This window comes from Ursus maritimus, unplaced genomic scaffold (genome assembly GCF_017311325.1).
Source record: "Ursus maritimus isolate PB19 unplaced genomic scaffold, ASM1731132v1 scaffold_14, whole genome shotgun sequence".
Taxonomy (NCBI): Eukaryota; Metazoa; Chordata; class Mammalia; order Carnivora; family Ursidae; genus Ursus; species Ursus maritimus.
This window is the reverse complement of record NW_024423786.1, coordinates 64,476,456-64,501,600: the sequence shown is the minus strand read 5'-3', so window position 1 is coordinate 64,501,600 and position 25,145 is coordinate 64,476,456. Positions and strand designations below refer to the sequence as shown.

The 25,145-nt window shown below is 44.2% G+C and overlaps 1 protein-coding gene across 2 annotated transcripts in view; it reads right to left on the bottom strand.

Moving 5' to 3' along the window:
* MYOCD (myocardin) overlaps positions 1–5,991 on the bottom strand; it is a 56,804-nt gene extending 50,813 nt beyond the window's left edge. The window contains exons 1-2 of one of the 2 annotated variants that reach the window (XM_040630051.1): positions 5,770–5,991; positions 2,774–2,935 (exon numbers count right to left, since the gene is read on the bottom strand). In XM_040630051.1, the coding sequence (XP_040485985.1) occupies positions 2,774–2,935; positions 5,770–5,785 (178 nt within the window). In that variant the 5' untranslated portion in view covers positions 5,786–5,991. The remainder of the gene's footprint in view (positions 1–2,773; positions 2,936–5,769) is intronic. The other variant, XM_040630052.1, reaches the window with a different exon arrangement.
* Positions 5,992–25,145: the final 19,154 nt, after the last annotated feature.

The window sequence follows — 25,145 nt, the reverse complement described above, 5'->3', positions numbered from 1 at the left end:
TTCCTCAAGCAACTCTAGCAACCTCCTAACCGAAAGAGTACTCTGGCATCATTTCACATCTCTTGAGTCTACTTCACATTGCAGCTAGAATGATCTTTGTGACTTTTATCCAGTCCTTTCAGAAGAATTGTCATGTGGAACGATGGCTTTCCTCCTCCTCTTTTCTTGCTGAAGTGCGAAGTCCTGGGGATCAGAAACTAGACTAACTCCCTAACGTACCATCAGTGCCTAGCTAATTCTAATCACTGCATGGCTATGTGGCCAAAGTCACAAAGTCCAGCCCTGAAAATGAGGTCAGTGATCCCACCACAATTGTTCCTTTAGGTAGCTTCATGCCTTGCCCATTATTTTTTTTGCTAGCCCTTATGTTTATTGCTTTTTACCCATTTCCACTGGCCATGCTCCTGCTCATGCCCTCTGACTCCTCACCTGAATGGGGGCCTGTTGTTTAACCTTCCCTCTGCCTTCACCTGTCCCTACTGCACCCGAAACCGATGAACACTCTTGACCCTCAGCTCTCCTCATGGAGATTTTTGTGCTCAATGACCTTGACAAAAAGCAAAATTAAATGAATCCAAGTAGAGACCAGAAACCGACAACCATAAAACAAATTCATGAACTGCTTTATAACAATAACCAACTAAAAAGAAACACTTTCAGCAAGTGTGATGACAAAGGGAGGGAGGAAGGGAGAAAACACACAAATCAGCAACATCGCACTGAAAAATAGAGCAGAACCCCTGACTGAGAGCAGCTTAGGACAACTGGGAGCCAAGACTCTCTACAACATTAGGCTAATAACTTTGTAATTGAGCGGAATGATGAGAATTTTTTTTTGAAAAATGCAAATTTTAAGGGCACCTGAATGGCTCAGTTGGTTGAGCATCCAACTCCTGATTTTGGCTTGGGTCATGGTCTCGGTTGGGGTCGTGAGATCGAGCCCCACGTTATGCTGGAAAATCACCGTTCAGCCAGAAAAAACCTTTCCCAGCCACACGTGCTATTTTCACAGTGGGATATGCTCAGAAGTGATGTGTTTATTCCCAGGTGAAGCCTTTTAAAAGAGGTGGGTGGGCCTTTCCATTCTTTCTTCCCACTCATGGACTAGATGCAGAGGATGAGGGAGCTCTAGGGCACAGGTTGGCAAATTATGGCCTGCGAGCCTGCTTTTGTCAATAAAGTTTTATTGGAACACAGCCATGCCACTTGTTAGCTTATTGCTTATGGACCTTTTTGCACTGCAGCCTCCCAGCCGAGTAGTTGTGACGGACAGTTTAAATCACTTAGCCCATTTACTGTCTGGCTCTTTAAGAAAGTTTGCTGTCCTCCTCTAGGGGGGCAGGCGGACTGAAGGGGTCTGTGGGCCCGAAAGATCTGCCACTCAGGAAAATCCTCTCTGGACCATTTATGAACAAGACGTAAACTTCTATTGTTAAGCTGCTGAAATTCTGTGGTTGGTTCAGCAGCACCTATTATCCTAACTAATAAGAAGATAGATGCAAATCTCAAATAAAACATCAGATATTTCTAGAAAAAAATTCTACGTAGGATTTTTTCCCCCAGAAATGCAAGATGAATAAGAAAGAGAGCAAGGCCATGTTCCTAGTCAAAGAAGAGAACTCACGCGATCCCCTTTCTGTGCATGTTGAAAGCATTTAAGAATTCAGCATCCATCTTATACACTTCTCATAGTAAGACAGGATAGAGAAATACTTCCTTAGAAAACCTATCTATATACCAAAAGCTAATATCATATACAGAAGTACATCAGAGAAGAAATCCCCATTTAGGATAGAAACGAATGAAATAAATGTTATCAGCGTAGCAAAAACATAACATATATATGATAATAAAATACTGATCGAATCCCTGGTCATGTACAAATAAAGCTAATTTTCTACTATGTAATATATTAATAATTATTAAATTGGATTGTTCATTGTATAATATGAAGTAACATAAATTATGTACTTTATATCATTCATATATAATTTTACATATGATACACACCTACATATTATATATTTTATATGTAATAGAGTATATATTAAGTTTGTATAATATAGTATATTGTACAGTTTATGTAAAATCCATATAATTCACAAATATGTAACTTATAAATAAAACGTAAAAACTATATATAATTTGTTATGAAAATACTGTATATAATTTTTTAGATGATGCTAATTACAGAATACGTTAATGAAACCTTGATGTCACTTTTCAAGTATCAGCCAGTGCACCAAGGCAGAAATACAATGAAGCAGGAGACAAATTTTCACTATTTGTAGGAAACGTGATTATGTACCTAGGCCATCGAAGATAAACTGAGAGACTATCGGAATGATGAAGAAACTCGTCAAAGTTAAAAAATTAATGTGCAAAATTAATAGATTTCCTATATGTCACCAATAATCCACGTGACTTTACTTAAAAACAAACAAACACCCAAAACCTTACTAAGGGAAATGCAAGATCACTTGAATCGGTGGGAAGAGAAACTATGTTTCTGTCTCAGAAGAACGAACATCTTTGAAACATCAAAAATCCCCATCAGCTAATCTATACATTCACTGGAATCCCAGACAAACAGGTGAAAGGGTGACCAGTGCCGTCCTCACTCCCAAGGACCTCTGGTTATGGCGAGGACTCCGGACTGGGATGCAGGGCAGGACTCCTGTGCAGTGAGAGGCCCCGCCCCCTGGCGCAGCTGAGCCTTGGCTGCCCTCAGGCCTCAGAGCACAGAGGGAAGCACGCCGTGGGTTCTAACTACCTTTTATGGCCTCCTTCACAGCAGAATCCACGGGGAGTATGTTCTTCTCCACCAGCTCCAGTGGCCCTGGCCGGAGGGCGATCTTTTCGTTGAGATCATCTGCGAGACGGGCTCTTTTCAGCTTCATCTGAGCAGTTGGGATGGACCTCTCTGCAGTGGAGGCTGAGGGGTTGAAAGCGGGAGAATCAGTCCTATGGTTCTGATGTCAGTTTTGGTTTTGCTTTTGCCTTCTGGCTTTTGTGCACGCACCACTGTGCTGCGTCGGGCTCTACCACCGTAATGATGTTTTAGGGCGATCGTGGTCATTTCACATGGATTAGCAGCAAAGACCAGACGCTTCCAAATAAAGACAAATGGAGAGGCACGGCATGGAAGAGTTAGAGAAATGTGCTTTGCACCGATTCTTGGGGGGAAAAAATGTGCGATTTGGCAATTCTGCGAGCAGGCAGTCCACGGGGCGTCCGTTGCTAGCGGACCCTCAGCTTTAGCAGACGGAAGGGCATCCCGTCTCTACACTGCCTGGCACGGGCTGAGCCTGCCACAAACCCCATCTATTATTATAATTACTGCAGCAGCATTGCTTAAGGTGTGGTGATGTGATACTGACTGACGCCAACGTCAAGGTGAATTGTAAAATTAAAAAAAAAATCCCTTTGAAACAGTTACTTAATTAAAGAGGGGGATTTTTAAAATTGAATTCATCCAGTGTGGGGTTTCTCATCATTTGGGTGGTGATAAAGGTCTATCAAGCCCTGAATCACCCATATATTCCTCTTCCGATTACTCCTCGACTTATTTCTGTGTAAGAACCTGGAGGAGGGGGGCGCCTGGGTAGCGCAGTCGTTAAGCGTCTGCCTTCGGCTCAGGGCGTGATCCCGGTGTTATGGGATCGAGTCCCACATCGGGCTCCTCTGCTGGGAGCCTGCTTCTTCCTCTCCCACTCCCCCTGCTGTGTTCCCTCTCTCACTGGCTGTCTCTCTGTCACATAAATAAATACAATCTTTAAAAAAAAAAAAAGAACCTGGAGGAGGGTCTGGTCGACCAGCTGTTGCTATAAGGCAGACCTGTTAGGATTCCATAAAACTTTGTAGCTTTCCTCTCAACTCTGCAGTTTTAAAAGAGGAGCTATTTACACACCAGCCTCCCAGCCCCACCTGCTAACGCAGACCTGGTGTCTGGCGGCTGATCTAGAAATCTCCATATGGGAGTGGTCTAGGGGTGTGGTTTTGTTGCAACAGGTCAGATCTCATCTAGAAGCTGTTACCTGTAATACACCTGACATAGACACAAGGTGGGTGTACAAAGAATAGGTGTGCTTGAGTCTCAGTCCTCCCCGAACCTCCCCTAACGTCCCCCAGGTCATGGTGAGGGCTTCTCGCTGGGTCCCCTGCCTCAGGGGTCTTTCTGATTCATCCTGCGAACCCACACAGGATTAATCTTCAGAAAACACTCCTCCCTCAAAACCCCCAGTCCTCTATCAGACTGGCTGCTAGGAATGGAGATTCTCCACCCCCAAAGGACCACTCCAGTGACCGTGGTCCTCCCCCTTCTGTCTAGCACATCTTACAGAGTTGACCTTTGTACCTTTGCTTCATTTCCCCACCCTGGCAGGCTTCCTACCTTCTCCCCACGACCAGCCCAGCAGCCGACTCTTTGGGTCCCAGTACAAAGCCTGTTTGTACGTGCCCCTTTTGCTGCAACTGCTTCTAGCACTTACAGCCATGGCCCTTGGTCTTATGCTGCTGCTTCTAAAACTAGACCATGAACCTTTGCAAAGAGGGGTCATTTTGTATCCAGCAGATCTGTGGTGCCGTAGGGCACTTATTCCTAATTTCTGTTGGGGAGAAGAGAGGATCCCATGGGAACCGCCAGAGTCATGCAACTGAACTGGGAGCCATGGCAGTTCACAGCCTATTTTAATTCAAGATCGTGATGATGTAACAAATAACATTTCTCAAGCCTTTTTTTTTTTTTTTTTTAAGTGGAGCCCACACGGGGCTCGAACTCGCGACCCCTGCGATCAAGACTAGAGCTGAGATCAAGAGTCTGATGCTTAACTGACTGAGCCACCCAGACGCCCCCTCATGATTTTTTGATTGTAATATTATTATATACTCGTCCATCCTAAGTATGAGAAACACTAAAAAAGTATCCAAAAGACAACGAAAGCATTGAGAAACTCCCTACTTGGAGTCAACTGTTTTTCATAGGTGGATGTCTTTCTTAACCACTTATATTTATTGTTAGGGCTATGTTTTTGGTTTTTTTTAAATTTATTTCAAGATTTTGTTTTTAAGTAATCTCTACACCCAACGTGGGGCTCAAACCCACAACCCCGAAATCAATTGTCGCACGTTCCACCAACTGAGCCAGCCAGGTGGGTGCCCCTGGGCTACGTATTTTTTTTTTTAAATCACAGAATAAGACTATAAATACTGTTTATGTATATGTGTGTTCCTCCCTGAGTCTGACCGTAAATATAGCTTTGTTTTCTGGTCTTTTTCACTCACCGTCCTCTTGTAAGCCTTTTCTCACTATATCCTTTTTCTTTTAAAGCCTCATGTGTAGTGGCTGCAAGGTATTCGATCCTATGGACAATGGGTCGTGAATTCAGCCGATCCCCTGGTGTTGGGACATTTCACGCTTTTCCATGTTCCAACATCAAAAATGACCCCTCCATAAACATCACTGTTTACACATCTTTGTACGTCTAATCATTTTCTTTAGTTAACATAGCAGAGCTTCATTACCAGCCAAAGGACGGACACATGGTGGGGAGAGAGAGGTGCTCAGAGGGGAGTAGAAAGTACCACCTCTGAGATGGGAGCCCAACCTCTACCCTCCTGATTTGACCGTCTCCGTGGCCCTAGAGTGACTCAAACGACCGCTCTGGAATGGCAGCGGACGCTTATTAAGAGGACACACAGAGAGAAAAGAACTCGGGCACATGCCCACCGTGCGCGGGCATCCTGGGTCACGCTGGGGTGCGGTCTCACCTTGGAGTATGTGCATATTAACCACGTCGGCGCGATCAGGCCTGTTTCTGACCTTGTGCCTCAGGGAGTCTTCAGTCTGTAAGTAGAAACACAGAGCATGCTCTGCTAGCGACCTCACACGGCTGAACTACCGCCTCGTTTTGACTTTAAAAGAGCCTGACTTCTGGGGCGCCTGGGTGGCACAGCAGTTAAGCGTCTGCCTTTGGCTCAGGGCGTGATCCCGGCGTTGTGGGATGGAGCCCCACATCAGGCTCCTCTGCTCTGAGCCTGCTTCTTCCTCTCCCACTCCCCCTGCTTGTGTTCCCTCTCTCGCTGGCTGTCTCTCTGTCGAATAAATATATAAAATCTTAAAAAAAAAAAAAAAAAAAAGAGCCTGACTTCACGCAACAATGAATCATGGAACACTACATCAAAAACTAATGATGTACTGCATGGTGACTAACATAATTTAAAAAATAAAGAACCTGATTTCTCTCAAAGGGAAAAACAGTCCTTCTTTCGACAAACAGAACCTGCAAACTGCTCTGGTCTGCTCTGTTTTGATGCAGGAAAGCTTGCAAAAGCCTCTCTAGTAATTGTTGGATGGAAAAACTCAGGAAAGAGGGAAGGAGCTTGAGTCCCCATCAGGCTGCACTCTTACAGGCCAGGCAGATACATGTTAATAAAATATTAATACAGCTCTGATGACACTAAGTTGCTTGTACTCTAGTCAATTCTGTTCCCCGGACTCTTAAAACAGCCACAAAACTAAGTAAGGTTAGAGATGAAATGTAACCCGAGTCCATCTACTAGGACATGACAATGTACGCCCTCTTCCAAGGATTCACCTGCCTTCTCTCTTAGGACTTGTGAAAATGTAAATTCAGGAGCACCGTGAGTGGGCAGGACACCCGGAGATGATTTACCGAGGCCCATCGTCTTCTCGGTGGTGGAGCTGTCTGTGGGGACTTACGTGGGCTCTGGCACGGTCACACCCGGACCTCAGGCCCTGATTTCTAGTTCTGGGTTTTGATCCCACTCTACTGGATCTCCTACTTGACCCCTGAGAGGGGCCTGGGGGTCACTCCCGTTCTGATAGAAAACAGTTGTGATCCAGATAGCAGGGAGCACAGCCTCTCAGGAGCCACGGTGAAGAGTTACAGAGCTCAGCTCCTTTCTCCACCAGTAACAGAGCTGCGAGGTTGGAACTCGTAGACAAAGAAATCCCAGGAGAAAGGCACCCCCTCCGCATATCCTTCTCATGCAGGGCTGATGCCGGCTAAATAGCATTTATTATATTATTGATAAGTTCAGCTTGCACATATCTACTATGAAGGTACAGAGTATACGCCAATCCCTCCCCCCTCCCCCACCGGAAGTGCTAAACAATCAAACAAACACAGAAAGAGAAATAAACCCAATGCCTTTTGCTTTCAAGCACCTGCGAATCACCTCCGTATTCACAGACCCTCCCTTCGTATCACACTGGATTTTTAAAAATCTGATGGTAAGAAAGGTCTGGAAGGCTTTTCGAAGTCTCTTTGACTTCTTCAGCACCCTTGCCACAAACTTCCTAACATCAGAAGGACTAGGGACATTTTTTTTTTAAGCTAAAAAATTGTTTCAAAGCGAAGTGTAGTCAACCGCGTTTCTCTAGTTTTCAGTTCGTAGCTTGTAGTTTGGGGGCCGGGGGGTGGGGGCATTTGTGGTAGAAATTCCACCTGCTTTAGCCAAAGCTGAGCACTCGAGAGATCCATACCCTGGAGTCCAAGTTCAGAAAGAGAGCAGTTTGGGGAAAAAAAAAATTACCTTGTCACTCTCCAAATGTTTTCTTTGCTCATGGAATTCAGTTGGACTTTTCAGCGCTGCAACGGAAAGACAGGGACGTGAGCAGGGGCGGCCTCGGGGCACTGAGCAGCCAAGACGGGATTTGCCGGTGTGCTTGCTGAGCTGTGCATAGGATGGACGTGAGCGCCTTTATTAGGCCACAAGCAATCGAAGAGGAGAGGCCCGGAGGACACCAGCTTCCCTGAAGCCAGAGGATACAGACGAAGGTGGAATTGAGGCCAGAAACAGGAGGAGCAGCGGAGGCAGACGTGCGACAGGGAGACAGGTGGTGGAGACAGGGCATTCTGAGATCCTGGGGAGGCACGGGGACCTGTGGGAGGCTGGACACAGATCCAGAGCGAGGGAGAGGGGCAGATGGGGTGCTTAATGCCCTCTTCCACTTTGCCCTGCCCCTGAGTGCAGAAGTCTGGGTGGGGGCTGCGGGCCACGGGAGGGGCGTCCCAGCCTGCAGGAAGGGACCTGAACTTGGGATAAGATCCGTGACGGGTTGGACGGAAACATGCAACTAAGGGTGCTGGGTGAGAAGCACAGAATCAGACTTGAGGGCCGGAAGGGGCCCTGGAGATCGTGACATGAGCTCCCGCCCTGGACAGAATGGGGAAACTGAGTCCACAGAAATCGGCTGACTTGCCCAGGGTCACACACTTAGGGCTAAGAGCCTAGGTGCTCTGACAACTTCAGTTCTTCCGAGGCGTGCTGTTCAAAACATCAGCGCCTGGGAGACACACGTACGGGTCAGCCAGAGCACACAGCAGCTAGGACAGCCTGGACCGAACGCCGCCTCCATCCTTCCCTCTTCCTCCTGCTCTCCACCATGGTGGGGAACCTCTTTGGACTTAGCAGAGAAGCAGAACCTCATTGGGCAACATTCTGCATCTCTTATGAGCTTTCGTGAGCCCCTGAAATAATCAATCCACAGCCACAATCACTCTGCGTTCTAAGCGACGAGGTTGGTCAGAGCTCACAGAACCGCACTGAATACTTCTCTGAATTTCAAGTCAGGGCAAGCTGATGAACCACAGGATCTGGGGTTCTAATACTGCTCCAGCAAACGTCCACCCTTAAGCGGCAGGCAATGAAATATTCCTCCAAGGTTTAGCCAGCTTAAAAAATTGGGTTTCTGGCCAGATTGGCACTTGGAGCTGTGCGTGTGTGAGTCTTGTTCAGTCTTTAAAGTAAATTCTAAACTCAAGCACAGATTTCAGGAGAGCGTGCTGGATGTCAAGCAAATGGCATCGCAGTCCTGGCAGCTGGTTGACCTCCTTATTCTCTATGGAGGGCACAGCTTGGGAAGCCACTGAGGTGTCCCTGCGTCACCGGGACATGAACAGTGTTGACCAAAGGAACGTGCCAAACAGTCCCAGCTGGCTGCCTTGTGCCAAATACACTGGGTGAGTACTCTCCTTCTCACTTTGAGCGGAGATTAAGGGGCTGCCCTTCTTACAGGAAAAATAATGGCACATGCTGCTTGACTATCACATTTCCCATTGATCGAACACGTTTCTCTTTGCTGCTTTCACTCTTAAAACGGGCTTCTCTGCAAAATCTGGCATTTCCAATGCCCCCTCCTCCCCACACACCCTCCACTCGTCCCCGCTCAGTAGCTCCGGGAAGTCCTCTGGAGAAACGTACTGTTCTAATGCATTGCTTGTGCATTTTCTAGATTTGGGTCTGGTCGCCATTCCTTGTAAGGAGGCTTGTCTTTTCCTGCATTTGATCGCAGTTGCAATTTATACTGATGGTGCTCTGGAACTCCTGAATCCCCAGGCAACCAGATCCTACAAGTCTGCTCGAGGTCCAGGGGGCCCTGGGGAATCTGGACGATCTGAAAGGATAGGTCTCCGCCTCTGTCCTACAGTCTGGTGGTCATCTAATTCGGGATTACGTGTTGGTGTTGGCCTAATCACATACGTACTCCAGAAAGGAAATGATCTTTGTGTGGTTGTATTAAGTGGTTAAAAAGCATTCACACATCCTTTTCCTTAAGCAGCAGCCCTAAGGGAGCAGTATGAATCTGTCCTGTGATATCACTTACATTCCAAACTCAATTGGTTTTAATTGGGTTTAGGAATTAGGAGGAATTTATCTGGTTCTCTTGCCCCCTGAGGCTCTTCAGTTCCTATTAGCAGGGCTTCTTAATTGTTCAAAGAAAACAGTGAATTTCCTGTATCTTAGTGTTGGAGAGCTGTAATTCAACACTTCTTGGTGTTAATAACTTGTGAAATAATTCGCACAGTCCAGGTCTCTGATGCCAGGAGGACAAAGGTCTTCTGGAACCTTCTATCACAGAGACACAGTGGGAGACGCTATGTCCATTTGGCAAGGACTTGGGAAGAAAGCCAAAGAGGTCCACACACTGCATTTCACCACACACTCATCTCCTCGGGGCTTAAGGGATGTTATATGGGGTGCTGGCTTGGGGTCACCCCACGGAGAACTATCATGCCATGGCTCTGTGATTGACATTTGCTTTTTCCATGACTCCAGAGAATGTGGGTTTTAGCCAGCTCCCCTGAGGGCCAGCGAAAGCCACAATGCACCCCCCAAGTTGGCTTTTTGGAAAATACACAAAGGACCTCTTGCCGCCAGCCCAGTATCAAATGGCAAAATTTTGTTTTTTGGGGACGTTGACATTTAAGATGGAAAAGGAATTCGGATTTCTAAATGAAAAAAAAAAAGTCGATGTGATTTCAAATTAAAATATGGTTGTAAATTCAGTCAGCCACACATCTAACTCGTTCCCCCCTGGAGGAAGATTAATCACTTCTCACAAGGGAATTCGTGTTCTCGCCTCAGAGTTTAGTTACGGCCCTATTCCTATTTCGGTCCCGCAGCTCCAGCTAATTTGGGTCAGCTGTGTGTATAAACATTTGCTTACGAGAGCTCAGAAAAAGATCCCAAGGAAAGAACAGGCCTCCTGCAGTCCCCTGCTCTGGACCTTAACTTCATGCCTCCAACAGGAGCCCGGGAAAAGGAGAACATGGGCCCTGGGGCCACTGAGGCATCAGTGAAGGGGACTGCCGACTCTCCAGCACAGGCTGGGCGGTGGGGGGTGGGGTGGGGGTGGTGGTGGTGGTGGACTGCTGTTGGCAGCAACTTGGACAACAGAGGCAGGGCCGTGCCTGCCTGCTCTCACGGGGTCACACCCTCCCAGGCTTGCAGGACAGAACCCAGCTCCTTCAGTATTCCAGATAAAGACGGAAATACAGAATCACAGGGCTGGTGTCCTGGGTTCGCATCAGGCACAGTGGTTCTCAATGTGTGGCCCCCGGACCGGTACCTTCAGCCTCACCTGGAAGCTTGTCAGAAATGCCAAGGCTTGGGCCCCACCCAGACCCCCACAACTGGACCCTCCACAACTGGGTCCCGGGGATTTATGTTGGAACATGCCTTCCTTGCCGATCCTGATGTCCAAGTTTGAGAACCACTGCTCTGCAGCCCTCCGGGCGCATGCGTCCTGATCTAGGGTCCCTCGGAACCCGGGAGTTCCAAAAGAGAGAAATGAATTTCTAGGACTGATTTTCAGCATTTCAAAGAGCTGAAGGAAGAAGGTCTGTGTGCCTGGAGAAAGGCTGATTAGGCTAATGGAACGGTCCCTTTTCATTGTTGCTGCCTAGGATCGTAACAGCGTGTTTTGTGATGGCTGTCTCACCAAAATGCACGGGCTGGTCAGTGTAAATGCCATTAATTAATCAAAAACAGACATATGGATTCATAATTCATGAATGTGGGGTTCTTTGGCGGGGGGGGAAGACAAGGCAATTTCCAACATAGGACCCATGGCAGCATGGAGAATAATGGAAGTCGTCTTGGGTGACTAAGAGTTTGGGAACTAGCCATCTTGGCTCTGTCCTTGCTTTGTCTCCTCAAACACCTGTACAGTGGGCTCGCCATGGAAATCCAGAGTGCCTTGGCCTGTCTCTGAACTTGAGATGTTAGACAGGGAGGGAGGAGGCAGACAGATTAAGACCCTCGTGCCGTGTGCTGCTCAAACAGCCAACAGTTGTGCGCTAGGGTGCTGAGGAAGAAGCCAAGTCAGACGGATGCACAGAGAAGAGGAGGACAGACTTTGCATAGTCGACTTCTCGAAACTATCATGAAGCTGCATGTGGTGTGGGTAGAGGGGTGTGCCCGGTCATTCTTGGTGCTATTCAGTACAGGTACCACAGAGAACTCGGGGGTTTACCAAGGCTTTGCTGTGGCTGGGATTAGTCTGCAAAACAAATAAGGTGGCACCGTTCATAGACAGCTCATCATAGCTTTCAATTCATTAACACTGATCAGATCATGGACCCAAGCTGCCCGGATGGTTCATTCTGGCCAGCGGCGGCTTTCTGGAAGTTTCCGTGGAGATGCCGCAGCCTGTCTGGGGCTCCGGTCTACTGCAGTTCTCTTGTTCCCTTATTCCAGGACTATAAGCTATCTGTTCCTGCCTCTCTGCCCTGGGTTCTTACAGATTAGCCCCACTTTACTAGCAGGGAGTAGACTCACTCCCGTGCACTTGTGTGATGCTGTCCAGTATCGCTACTCGGAACAACCGAGCAGGGGTGATCTGGGGCACCTTCCAGACAGTAAGCATCTGAAACAGAAGTCCCGTCTGACTCCTGTGGGTTCCCCAGGGCGTTCCTCACAGCAGATGGTCAAAACACCACTGAACCGCTGTGATTATTCGTTGCACCTACTCCGGAGAGCTGATCATCCCTCTGCACCGTGGCTTCCCAAGGGGCTGGAATAAAGTGGTGTAGTCTTAGATCCACCCCACCCCCCGCCATCAGAAGAGGGATGCCTAAGGAAAAGAATTGTAGTGGAGAAAAACCTGCATGAGAAATGGTGAACAGATCCTAGCCCCATAGGTCAACAGGGAAGGAGGTTGGCTCTGTCCCAAAGCCATGAGAAAACAGAGAACGTAGATGCCTTTTGCAGCCTTGACCCCACCAGGGAGGGGCAGGGAAGTGCTCCCTTTGAATCCCGGCTGGTGGTGGTAGACGAGGCAATCTGAAATCTCCATTTAGAGGTTCAGAGGTGGGATTCTGGAGACAAGTCTAAACAATAAATTCTTAAAGTAATATTTCTGAGCTAATTACGAGAGGGTATCTCACCGTGATTTCATGACTATCTAGACGATGGGAATTCTACAATGGTGTTATAAATGTGAAAACAATCCTAGAATCTGGCTGGGGCCCGTGCTCCCAGTGTGAAAAAACTCTTTCTGCAATTGAAAGCTGTTCTAGGGCCTCTGTGCTGGCCTCAGAACTCTGCCCTTCTTGACTAAATTCAAGGAACAATGACTTTAGGTTCATTCAAAGCACCTGAAGGGGAAGAACCCCAGACCCATAATGGACAAAAGTGAGAAATAAGTAAATGCCGAAGAGAAATGATTAAGAGGGGTTATGAAGGAGAATTTGTCCCTGGTTGTGATGGACTATTTGTTTCTCATCAGTAACGTCAAAACCTGCAGGATACATGACCAAGAAGAAGGCAGGAGGTAAATTCAATCCATTGGGACTAGTTCCACTAGTCAACTGAAATTTACACATGGTTCGGTTCATCGGAGTCAGGAGGGAGAGAAACCTTATACTTTCATCATCAATTTCATGTACAAGTGAAGTAAGATCTGCTACAAGGCTAATGCAGCAGAACTTCTCCTTCATTCTTGGTCATGGCTGGGCATAGATGATGACGGAAAACCTGACGCCATTTTGTTAAAACCACAGGGTTTTCCTTGGCATTTCCACCTACGTATAGTTTTAATTTCCCCAGATTCCAACGGAATTTTTTGGCCACAAAATGCTTGAGGGAAACCTAAGGACGTGTTTTTAAAGTCCAAGTGATTCCTTTGGAATATTTGAGACAAGAGCTCTATGCAGGGACCAGTCCCACGTAGGTTCTAGCCCCAGCTCGGCTACAACGGGAGTGGCAATGCCTTTGAGATTTAATCTAATGTAAAACTCAGGAGGAATTCTGCCAAAGGATAGCAGGTGTTTCGGTGGACTGGTTAAAAAACAGTGATGCTATGAAATAATAACATAGGGACGACGAATAGTTCGCTTGGCCATCAGCTTTCAATTGAGCCGATGTATGATAAGCTTTAAAATTGGGGGGGCGGATTGCAGTTATTTCAAATTTTATGGATAAAGTGAGATTGTATTCATAATTATGTAAAATTTCCACCTTGAATTATACTTCTGTGTGTTTCCTATCATCTCTTCCCCTAAAATTTCGAGTCCATTCGAGGGACTGTTTCACTCATTGTTGTCTCTACGGGGCCCAGCACGCTACCCTCCATATGGTCTGGTTCATAACAAAATTTGTTGAATTTGATTGAATCGATAGGACCCTGAGTCTGCTGGTCTGCTTTCCTTCTCCTGATCACGTGAACCCTGAGGCGCTCTGCACTGCATTTAGACGGCATGTTTAATCTCGGATGGGATTGACAAGTGACCATCTCCGCCCCCAACCTCTCAGCAGCTGAAAGCTCTGTCTTGGGTCTAACTTCCTGAGAAGAGCTAAGGAGATGAGGTCTGCCCGGGCTGGGCGTGCCTTGTGCTCCTGCTGCAGCTTCCATGTTTTTCCACAGCACAATCTACACCCTCAGGAAGCCTTGTTGAGAGGAGCTGGCTGAAGACTAGGGAAAATGGATGACATTTAATTAACCTTTATCATTTTGCCGAATTAAAAAGAGAAAAAATCATTTCATTCTCATAGGACTTTTTTTTTTCCCCCAGTAAGTATCTGAATGGTTCAACGGACTAAGGATGCAAAATTTCTGTCAAGCAGGATTTCGTTAATAGGTATCTTCTTTGATTCTGGAAATCCTGGAGAACAAAATATCATATCTCCCCCTCCTCCAACCCTCCTCCACAAACGGACATTGAATTTAACAAAACACACATAGAGGTGTTATTTTAAAATGTATCCTAGGGTTCATTCCTATCTTTCCTAGGTGTTTTTATGGATTCTCAGAGATTTAACCCCATAAGCCTCAAAAAAAGAAAGAAAAGGGGGGAAAAAAGAGTTTCTTCTCAGCCAAATGCCAGCTGCAAGACCCCGGTTCAGAGTATCTAGGCACACGAGTCAAGCTTAGGTCAGGCTGTTTTGTCAACAGCTGGGCTGACTGAGGACTGAGTCTCTCTACTCCGCGTGCCTTTCCAGAATCAAGGAAAAGAAACCCCAGTGGGAGAATAGATTGTTTTAATACTACCCAACTAGAGGGGCTCCTCTTAGATTGGAGGGTGTGGGCACAGGCTGTAGCCCCCTGAGAGGCTCCTGGGGGAGCTACACTCTTCCACTCGGTGAACAATTCTTCTAGATGACGCTTAATCAGGTCAGATTCTGCACGTGAGTAACAGTATTCCAAAAAAGACTGGTCTTGAGTGACAATGTTCTTATCTGACCGGAAGTCGGCAGACCTTTGCTCTCGCCTGTGTTTTTAGCACCCGCACTAGTGGGCTGAGACGAAGCAGGCCACCCAGACGAGATCCTATGAGCTCTTATCTCCATCGTACATACTGTGTAGGCAGCCTTTAAATTGCATGCTGAGTGGTTCTGTAAGGTCACCTGCTGTTTACTGGTTGGAGGGCTCAGCCAGGAACAAGAGCTATTTTTGAATGATAAAGGAAAAGGCTTGAAACATTCTCAGTTCTGTTCTGACTCTGGGGCACCGACTATACTTAAAACTTTAGACCTTGGGTCACGGGGCTCCAATATTATTACTAACCGCAGGACATCTGATCCGGGCCAAACTGTCTGCTTGTTACATGCTGGACCCTGAAGTAATAGTCATGACGCGTCTAGATTTCTGTAAGCGTCATTATGGGTTTTGATTTCTAAATCTTTTTGGGGAAGAAAGTGAAAAAGTATGACCTAAAGGAGCTTGAACTGTGACTTCCTTTGTTCAGGGTTTCCTTCCTTCTGTTCCTACGGATAATCAAGCGTTTGACTTACTAACTTGGTAGGAAATTTTAAATCTGTGTACTAAAAGATACGATAATCCTTCTTCTTTGACTCAAATTTTGGCCAGTAATTCAATATTATACCATTGATGCCAGAAAGGCATTGGTTCCCAGTGTTCCAGAAAGGAAGCACTTGACAATATTCAATTAATTGTGGACTCAAGTACCCCAAACAGAATGGAAACCGAGGAGGTAAGAGGATTGACATGTGATTGATGATTCTGGAAAGAACAGGGATGACATCCTAAAAGTAAGAGAAGGGTGAGGAGTGCCCACAGTGAATTGTGTTTCCTCTAAAAACAAACCCACCAGTTGGCATTTTAGCTACAACCTATGTCATGAAAGGGAAGACCTTGCAGGTGAGAAGATTCTGGGGCAAAGAATCCAAGGTCTGGGGTTCCTGCAGACATGGAGTCTACTAGGATCCTGGGGGAGACCCATCCACAGGCTTAGGCTCAATGACCTTGGACGTGCTTTCCAGCTCCTACATCGCATGGTCCCCCGGTAACAGACGGGTGAACAAGAGACTCAGCTACTCACGTGGTGTTATGCCTCGGTTAGCCAGCTGTTCCTGGGTCCTCCTCTGCTGAAGCCGTAACTGCAAAACTTAGAAAAGAGAGTGTTAGTCTGTAAGTTGGGCTGCATAGGATTATAGTTGTTTATTTTTACATTAGAATTTTTGCCCAGCCTTTCTCATTTTATTCTTATTTTTTAAAATATTTTATTTATTTGGGTATCTATTTAGAGAGAGCGGGCACTCACACAAGGTGGGGAGGGGCAGAGGGCGAAGGAGAAAGAATCTCAAGCAGGCTCCACACTCAATGTGGAGCCCGACATGGGGCTTGATCACAAGACCGGTGCGATCACGACTTGAGCCAAAATCAAGAGTCGGACTCTTGAGGGACTGAGCCATCCAGGCTCCCCTCATTTTATTTTTAGAATAGTTCTGAACTTTTGCGTGAAGTACGTTTGTATTTCTGCTGCAGACGTGGCGAAAGAAAAGAGCAGAGACCCTGAGGGGGCTGCAGGGATTTGCAGGAAGTCTGTGACAAGTTGGAACTGGAATGCTCCCCATCTCCCTATTATCCACTTTGGAGATAAACATCAGCCGATTCCGGTGGGAGTTTGCCTGCACTTTCAAAAGGGAGAGAGAATGAAGAAAGCAATAGGCTTTGATGCCCATGTGGCTTCAAATCTCACCTCTAGCCCTTTCAAAAGGTGGGTGACCCTGGGCCAGTTGCTTAACCTCTCCGACCCCTGGTTCCCTCATGTGTGAATGGGAACGATGACTACCTTGAGCTGCTGCTATGAAGTTCGATAAACAATGTATGTAAGTCGCTTAGCAGAGTGAATGGGACAAAGTAATTCATCAATAAGCAGGGGTGTTATGAGCATCTGGGACCCATTTGGAATTTCAAAGATGGACTATGGGAGTCAGGTTTTGCTTAGAAAAGTTAAAACACTGTAAATTGTTCCAACTTTATATTATAAAACTTTGTTGCTATCCATAGCACAAATAGATTATATGTACCATATACACATGTAAATAGTTTTAAAAAACTATATTTAAAATAATGAGTGTAGCATTCATGATTTTCTCCTACTCCCTCTCTATTCTCCCCCTAAAAATTCTTTGGACACTTAGCCTCTCCCTCATGGATATTCCATTTCCTCAAGGAGATTCTTCTTCTTTTTTTTAATTAATTAGTTTATTTGAGAGAGAGAGGGTGAGAGAGCACACATCTGAGTTGGGGGAGGGGCAGAGGGAGAAGGGGAGAATCCCAAGCAGACTTCCCGCAGAGCGCTGAGCCTGATGCAGGGCTTGATCTCACAACCTTGAGACCATAACCTAATAAAGAGCTGGACGCTCAACCGACTGAGCCACCCAGGCATCCCTCTCAGGGAGATTCTAAGTTTACCCTCTTGGCTCTGGCGTTTAAATTGCTCAGAATTAGGATAGAAGGAGCAAACATTTGCAAAAAGAGGGATTGGTCTAATCAACTTATAATGAAAAGAGAGAACAAGAGAACTGCCTTTAAAGAAGAGAAAATTAGAATGGAGAGAAGAGGAGCAAAAATAAGGAGACAATGTGGGCTGACTTTCAAGTTGATTTAGGGTCTCAGAGTGAGGCATCAGAGCAAATGCAGGCACAATACTGAAAGAGTAATGGAGAAAGATAATTTTTTAAAATGCTGCCATGGTTTTGAATTGGACCCTCGTCAATCTTCTTCTTTGAGAGATCAATATTGTTGAATTGCTTTTAACTACTTTTGGTTGCTGGACTGTGCTTCACCCTGGCCTCACTCTACTCCAAGTTAGGACTGGACAATAAAGAAGCCCAAACAAATGAAAATGATACGAGAGCTTGTTATTTAAGCCCTCCTTCAGAACGGCCCTCCCACTAATAAAAGCTGTAAACTTTTGAACTCTGAACAAACTATGAGAAATAACTACCCGAGGATTCTGAAGCAAACAAAATCAGGCAGCTGGTAGAGGGGAGTTGAAACTTGGAGAAGTGACTTGCATGGGGGTGCATTTCCTATTTGGGAGAAACTGAGGGTGACCTGGAGTCATAAAGTGTCAAGTAAAACTCTAATAGAAAACATGCCCATCTTTCTGTGCAGAGAAATCAGAACAAGGTGCCTGGACAACCACAGCTGAGTTGTGGTTCAATCTAAAAAACCATAGATTGAAGAGGACCTCACGTAGGGGAGAGAGCTGGAGAAGGAAGGGATCCCCAAACTATGCATATGAACCCTCACAAGTTTCAGGTTGACCCCTTAATGATGTTTCCATGGGGCAGACTGAAAGCAGCACAGCAAAGGTTGAAAATTAAACTGAAATTTGAAACTCTGTGCACGTAGGCAAAAAAGGACTTAATGTTTGAATCCCCCTGGATTGTGTGCTCAAACAAAACAAAAAAACAAAACAAAACCAGCAGGATTGTAAAAGAATTCAGAGTTTATGTAACACAAGACAGAATTCTAGGATACAATCCAAAATTACACTTCACACAAAGAACCATGAAGAACCAGGAAAATGCAATCCATTTTAAACAGAAAAGACAATTAACTGATGCTAGCCTTGAGATGTCCCAGATGTTGGAATTATCACACTAGTACTTTAAAGTAGTTATTTTCTTTCTTTTCTTCTTCTTCTTCTTCTTCTTCTTTTTTTTTTTTAGAGGCCGGTGGGGCAGGGGTAAGGAAGAGAGAGAATCTTATGAAGGCTCCATACGAGGCTCAATCTCACAACCCTGAGATCATGATTTGAGCCAAAATCAAGAGTCAGATACTAAACCAACTGAGCTACCCAGGCGCCCCTAAAGTAGTTATTTTCAACTATGTTCAATGAAGTAAAAGAAAACATGCTTGAAATAAATGGAATGACAGGAAATATCAGCAGCAAAATAGACACATAAAGAGAAGCCATAAAAAACTAAAACTTAATGGTAGAGTATCTGAAATAAAAAATCCATGAATGAGCTTAATGAAAGAATAAATATCAGGGGTGCCTGGGTGGCTCAATTGGTTGAGGGTCCGACTTGATCATGGTTCAGGTATTGATCTCACAGTTGTCAGTTTGAGCCCCATGTTGGGCTCCATGCTGGGCATGAAGCCTGCTTAAAAAAAAAAAAAAAGAATACATACTAGAGGGAATGACTCAGTAAAACTGAAGATAGATCAAAATTAAGAAGAGAGAGGAAAACGACGGAAAAAATGGACACACAGATAACCTCATGGACCTGTGCCACAATATCAAAAAGTCTAAATCAGCTAATTAGAGTCCCAGAAACAGAACGGAGAAATAAATAATAGTCTCAAACTTCCAAATTTTGTGAAGGACATAAATTCACAGATTCCAAAAGGTCAACAAACCCCAAACCAGACATATTCACAGAAAACCACGCTCAGATACATCATCATCCAACGACTAACCCAAAGATAAAGAGAAAACCCTGAAAGTATCCAGGGAAAAGCAACACATTATATAAAGGGAAACACTGGTTCTCATCCAGAAAGTATGGAAGCCAGAAGATAAAACAGAAGCAAAATGCAAAACACAGAACAAAAGTCAACACCAAATAAGAAATGTCCTCTAGGGGGCGCCTGGGTGGCACAGCGGTTAAGCGTCTGCCTTCGGCTCAGGGCGTGATCCCGGCGTTATGGAATCGAGACCCATATCAGGCTCCTCCGCTATGAGCCTGCTTCTCCCTCTCCCACTCCCCCTGCTTGTGTTCCCTCTCTCACTGGCTGTCTCTATCTCTGTCAAATAAATAAATAAAATCTTAAAAAAAAAAAAAAAAGAAAGAAATGTCCTCTAGATACGAAGATAAGATAAAGATGCTTTCAGGTAAAGAGAAAGTAAGATAATTTGTTGCCAGTAGATTTTACTACAAGAAATGCTTAAGGAAATCTTCAGGCTGAATGGAAATGAGAGCAGAAAGAAAACCGGATATTTGGGAATGACTAGAGAATATCAGAATTTGTAACTGTTTTGGTAAATATTAAAAATATTTTTCTCCTTAAGTTTTAAAAGAACGTACGTAACTGTTTAGAGAAAAATTATAATATTGTCTTGTGATGGTCCTAAGGCACGTAGATGTAATAGAGATTACAACTACAACATGAAAGGCCCTTTATGACTGCAAGATTTCGACACTTTACATGTAATGGTATAATATTAACTACAGGTAAACTGCAAAAGATTAATGAAGAGCAACTAATAAAAATACAAAGAGGAGGGGCCCCTGGGTGGCTCAGTCAGATAAGTGTCCGACTCTTGATCTCAGGGTTGTGAGTTCAAGCCCTGTGTTGGGCTTGGAGCCTACTTCAAAAAAAAAAAAATACAAAGAGGAATAGCTTAAAAAACACCAATAAATTAAAATGGAATACAAAAAAATATTCAAAGAATCCAAAAGAATGTGAAAAGTAGGGACTACAGAAACAAAAAGGAGAGGGATAAACAGAAAATAAACATTAAAATGGCAGAAGTCCAAGGACATTAATAATGACATTAAATTTTAATGGTCTAAACCCTCAAATTAAAAGGCAAAGATTATCAGAAGGAATAAAAATTCAATATGCAATTATATGCTGTCTCTATATAGATACTTCATATATAAAGACCCAGGTTGGTGGAAAGACAATAGATGGGGAAAAACATAGCATACAAACAATAAACATAAGAAATTGGCTCTACAATATCAGATAAAAGAGACTTCAAGCCAAAACGTATTATCGGAGATAAAGAAGGGACATTTCATAATTATAAAAGACCTGGCAATTGTAAGTGGATAGGCATCTAATAAAATCCTCAAGCAAATGAAACAAAAACTGGCAGAATAAGAGGGATAAACAGACAATTTCAAAATCATAGTAGGAGATTTTATGATTCCTCTGTCAACATTTGATAGAACTAGATTTAAAAGAAAAATCACTGATGACATTGGGATTTGAACGATTATCCGCAATAACTGATATTTACAGGGCACAGTGTTCAATAACTTAACATTTACCATTCTTTAAAGGTTCATTTACTACATTCACCAACATATACTAGGACATAAAATAAGTTTCAATACACTGTTTTAAAAAAAGATTAAACTCCTATACAGTATGGTCTCTGATCACATTGGAATTAATCAGAAATCAAACGTAATACGCTATTTGGGAAACTATTTGGCAATACACTTCTAAATAATTTGTAGGTCAAAGAAGAAATCGCAAGGGAAATTAGAAACATTTTTAATTGCCTGGTAATGCATATACAATACTACGATTATGTGATACAGCTAACGCAGTGCTTAGAGGGAAACTTCAGACAAAATATAGATTTTTTTACATTGACTTATTTATTTGAGTGAGAGAGCAAGCAAAGGGGGGGAGGGGCAGAGGGAGAAGCAGGCTCCCTGCTCAGCAGGGGCTCAATCCCAGGACCCTGAGATCATGACCTGAGCTGAAATCAAGAGTCCGACGACGCTTAACCAACCGACTGAGCCACCCAGCGGCCCCCAGACAAGAGGGAAAATTTAAAATCAATGACCTAAGATTCTATCTAATAAGCTGAAACAGAAGTATGCCCAAGGTGAGTAGACAGAAGAGAATACCATTAGAGCAGAAGTCTTCAAAATAGAAAGCAGACAAGTAGCAGAGAAAATTCACTGAGCCAAAAGGTGGTTCTTTACAAAGACCAACTAAATTGACAGATTCCTACCTAGACTGATCAAATAAAAAAAGAGAGAGAATAAATTTTACCAATATCAAGAATAAAAAGATGGGTTATAACTACAGACCTAACAGGATATTAAGGATTAAAAAGGATTTTAGGAGAATATCATTAACAATTTTGTGCCAATATACTTGACAACTTTTGTATAAAATAGAAAAACTTTTTGAAATCTACAACTTCTCAAAATTAATACAAGAAGAAATATAAACCTGAATAGTGTTATATGACTAAATAAGTGGCATTACGAACTTGTCCCCTTAAGAACTCCAGACCCAGATGACTTTACTGGTAAATTCAATCAAAACATTGCGATTGCAATGAGTTGTTTTCCACGTTCTCTATCAAATAACCTCCATCTTCTACATGTCACACTGCTAGTAAACAAGAATCCTCCTTGATGTTGTATTTCAATACCATAGATCTTAGTGCAACAAATGGGAACAATTTCAAGAGACATCCTGTGGTTGGAATCAGCCCTTCTGAAGGCTGTTTCGGTGCTCTGGACAACAAGCTATTTTGACTTAGATTGAGCTGGATAGAGGCCGTAGTAAGGGAAATGAGAGGGAAAAAAAAAATGAAAAACATTTTGAACAAGAAGAACTGGAAGAATTTGCTGATAAAAAGGAGGAGAGAAATATGTGTTACTATCAAAGGGGCTTGTTAGTCTGGGATCTTTATGCTGTAGAAGATTTACGAACTCTCTGATGTTATCAGTAACTATGTCTGCACTTACGTACTTTTTCTTGGGAGTGGGTCCATAGCCCTTGCTAGATTCCCAAAGGGGCCCAAGGCCTCCAAAATTTAAGTCCCACTAATCCAGAAACGTGAAAACCCAGGGTTTTGAGAGCATGCATTAGAGTTCAGTTATAATGATGTGACGAAGAAGTCTGGGGAAAAATGATTAGTTTAATTTTAAACAGTCTGAATTTTAGGAGTCCCAGTAAATGATAAACAATGTTCCTGATATGCGATTTGAAAAATGGAGCTGGAGAAAGGCTCAGGGGTCAGGGCTGATTTGGGATGCTGTCTCCAAAGAAGTGGCCATGAAAACTTTTATCAGAATTCCTAAGACAGAGGGGTATGTTATCGGAGGAAAGGAAAGATAAAATGAAAATAGGAATAAAAATGACTTCACCAATCAAGAAAAACTAACATTAAAAGGAGCTGGTAAAGGACATAATTAGTGTGGCTCATAATTAGTTTTGGGTATGGAATGTGGAGAAATCACTGTGCTATTTGACATCGCTCATTCCCATACTCGCCCCTTTTTAATCATTTGCCGATTTTCACGTTAAAAAGATCAAAGGCAAAATTCATCACATTCCTTCAACCTTTCAATAAGTATCTGATGGCCCGCTATGAGAGAGACATTGCTTGTTATCAGCATAACTGGTGACTAGGACAGGTGGTTACCACTCTCAAAGCCATAACTTCCTAGCTGGTGAGATAAACACAGTTTTTCCTGAGTACTCCTTTTTGGTTTTTTCCTACTTTATTTTGCCTTCTCTAAGTACCACTCTTCCTTTGGAATAAAATTTTTCCCCAAAGAACAAGCTGGTCTTCGGAGCTTTGTGAAGTCCCTGAAATTGTATGCAACATGCGTATATATGCCTGTTTTTGTGGACTGGCCCGTGACTTCTTTCAGATTTTAGGAAGTCTCTGGGATGTCCAGAAGTTAAGCACCATCAATTCTGATCTAGACTTGATCATCTCACATCTTTTCTAGCAGGTTCTCTCCTTACAGGGCACCTTGCACATCTTATCAGACTAATTTCCCTGAAACCTATTTTTGTATGATTACTCTGTGCGGTATCCTTCAGTGGCTCCTGATTCTGGCATCTGAGATCTTCTCCACAAGCACTATTCCCCACACAAACTCTCCAAACTCTCTCCTCCAGTTTCGTCTGTTTCCGCCTGAGCCCAACACCTAACCAAATGCGTTTCCACATCTTGCCTTTGATTATGATATCCCCACAGGTGGAATCTGGTGTACGGTTTGAGGCTAGCCTATAATTTAAATTTATTCCAAAGAGTTGGCAAACTATATATATCTGAAACTTTAATTAAAGACTTTCCCTTTGTCCACTGATTTGTAATATCACCTTTGTCATTTACTAAAGTGCTGATATCAGCTATGATCTGTTTCTAGGTGCTAAATTCTAATTTGTACTAACTTATGCTTTCTATCCTTTTCTCTTTTTTAGCAGCAAAAGTAGTACATGGTTCCTAATTCCTAGAATTAACAGAATGATAGCTTTAAAAATCCATACCTGCCCTGGAAAAGACAAAGGGGATTCCTCAGTGGATTGAAATTTTAAATAATCTTTGAGAGATGAACAGAATATGGGATTGGATTAGAACAGTGCATTGTAAGACATATGGAAGTGAGTGACAGGAGGCCTTGCCAAGCATCCTCCTTGCCCAGGAGCACAAGGGGGTGTAAAGCTCCCTCTCACAGGGCTGTTCGATAGGGTACACAAGGAAAAGGTCAGTCTCTACCATGTCCTGTACTCCCCCCCACACTGGACCAGGCATTGGTAACGGGATGGAACCATCAGTCTCCAGGTAGGAGCAGCAAATATGGCACCTGGGGAGACACAGGGGTGGACTCTGGATTGTTGGCAATACCCAAGAGGGTCAATAACACTTCGTTGCCTGAAACCAGCTACTGGACATTCTGTGCTTCTCCCCCAGTCCCTCAAATCAGATCAAAGCACGTGTGTCGGCAACGTATGCTTCCCTACCACGCTGTGCTCATCGGTGCATCAGGCAGTCTAACAACTTTCCAGAAAGGGCACAAGGTGAGGGTACGATTAAGAATCACCTAACCTGGGAGGAATGTCAGCACTACAAAAGACTCTAAACATATAACAAAGGAACATATACTTAAGGTGACAGTATGAACAAATGAAACAGACCTTTCTCAGACACGAGAATCTTCATTAATTAGACATAAAAGTGGTGTCTGGGTGACTCAGATGGTTAAGCATCTGCCTTTGGTTCAAGTCATGATCTCCAGGTCCTGGGGTTGAGCCCCATATCCGGCTCCCAACTTAGTGGGGCCTCTGCTTCTCCCTCTACCTCTCCCCCTGCTGGTGCTCTCTCTCTCTCTCTCTCAAATGAATAAATAAAATCTTTAAAATAAAATAAAATAAAATAAAATAAACTGGGGGAGGGGCGGGAAAAATAATCACCACCTCACACCCATTAGGATGGCTACAATGAAAGAAAGAAAGAAAGAAAGAAAGAAAGAAAGAAAGAAAGAAAGAAAGAAAGAAAGAAGAAGAGTTGGCAAGGCCGTGGAGAAACTGGAATCCTTGTGCGCTGCTGGTAGGAATATAAAACGGTGCAACCCCTATGGAAAAC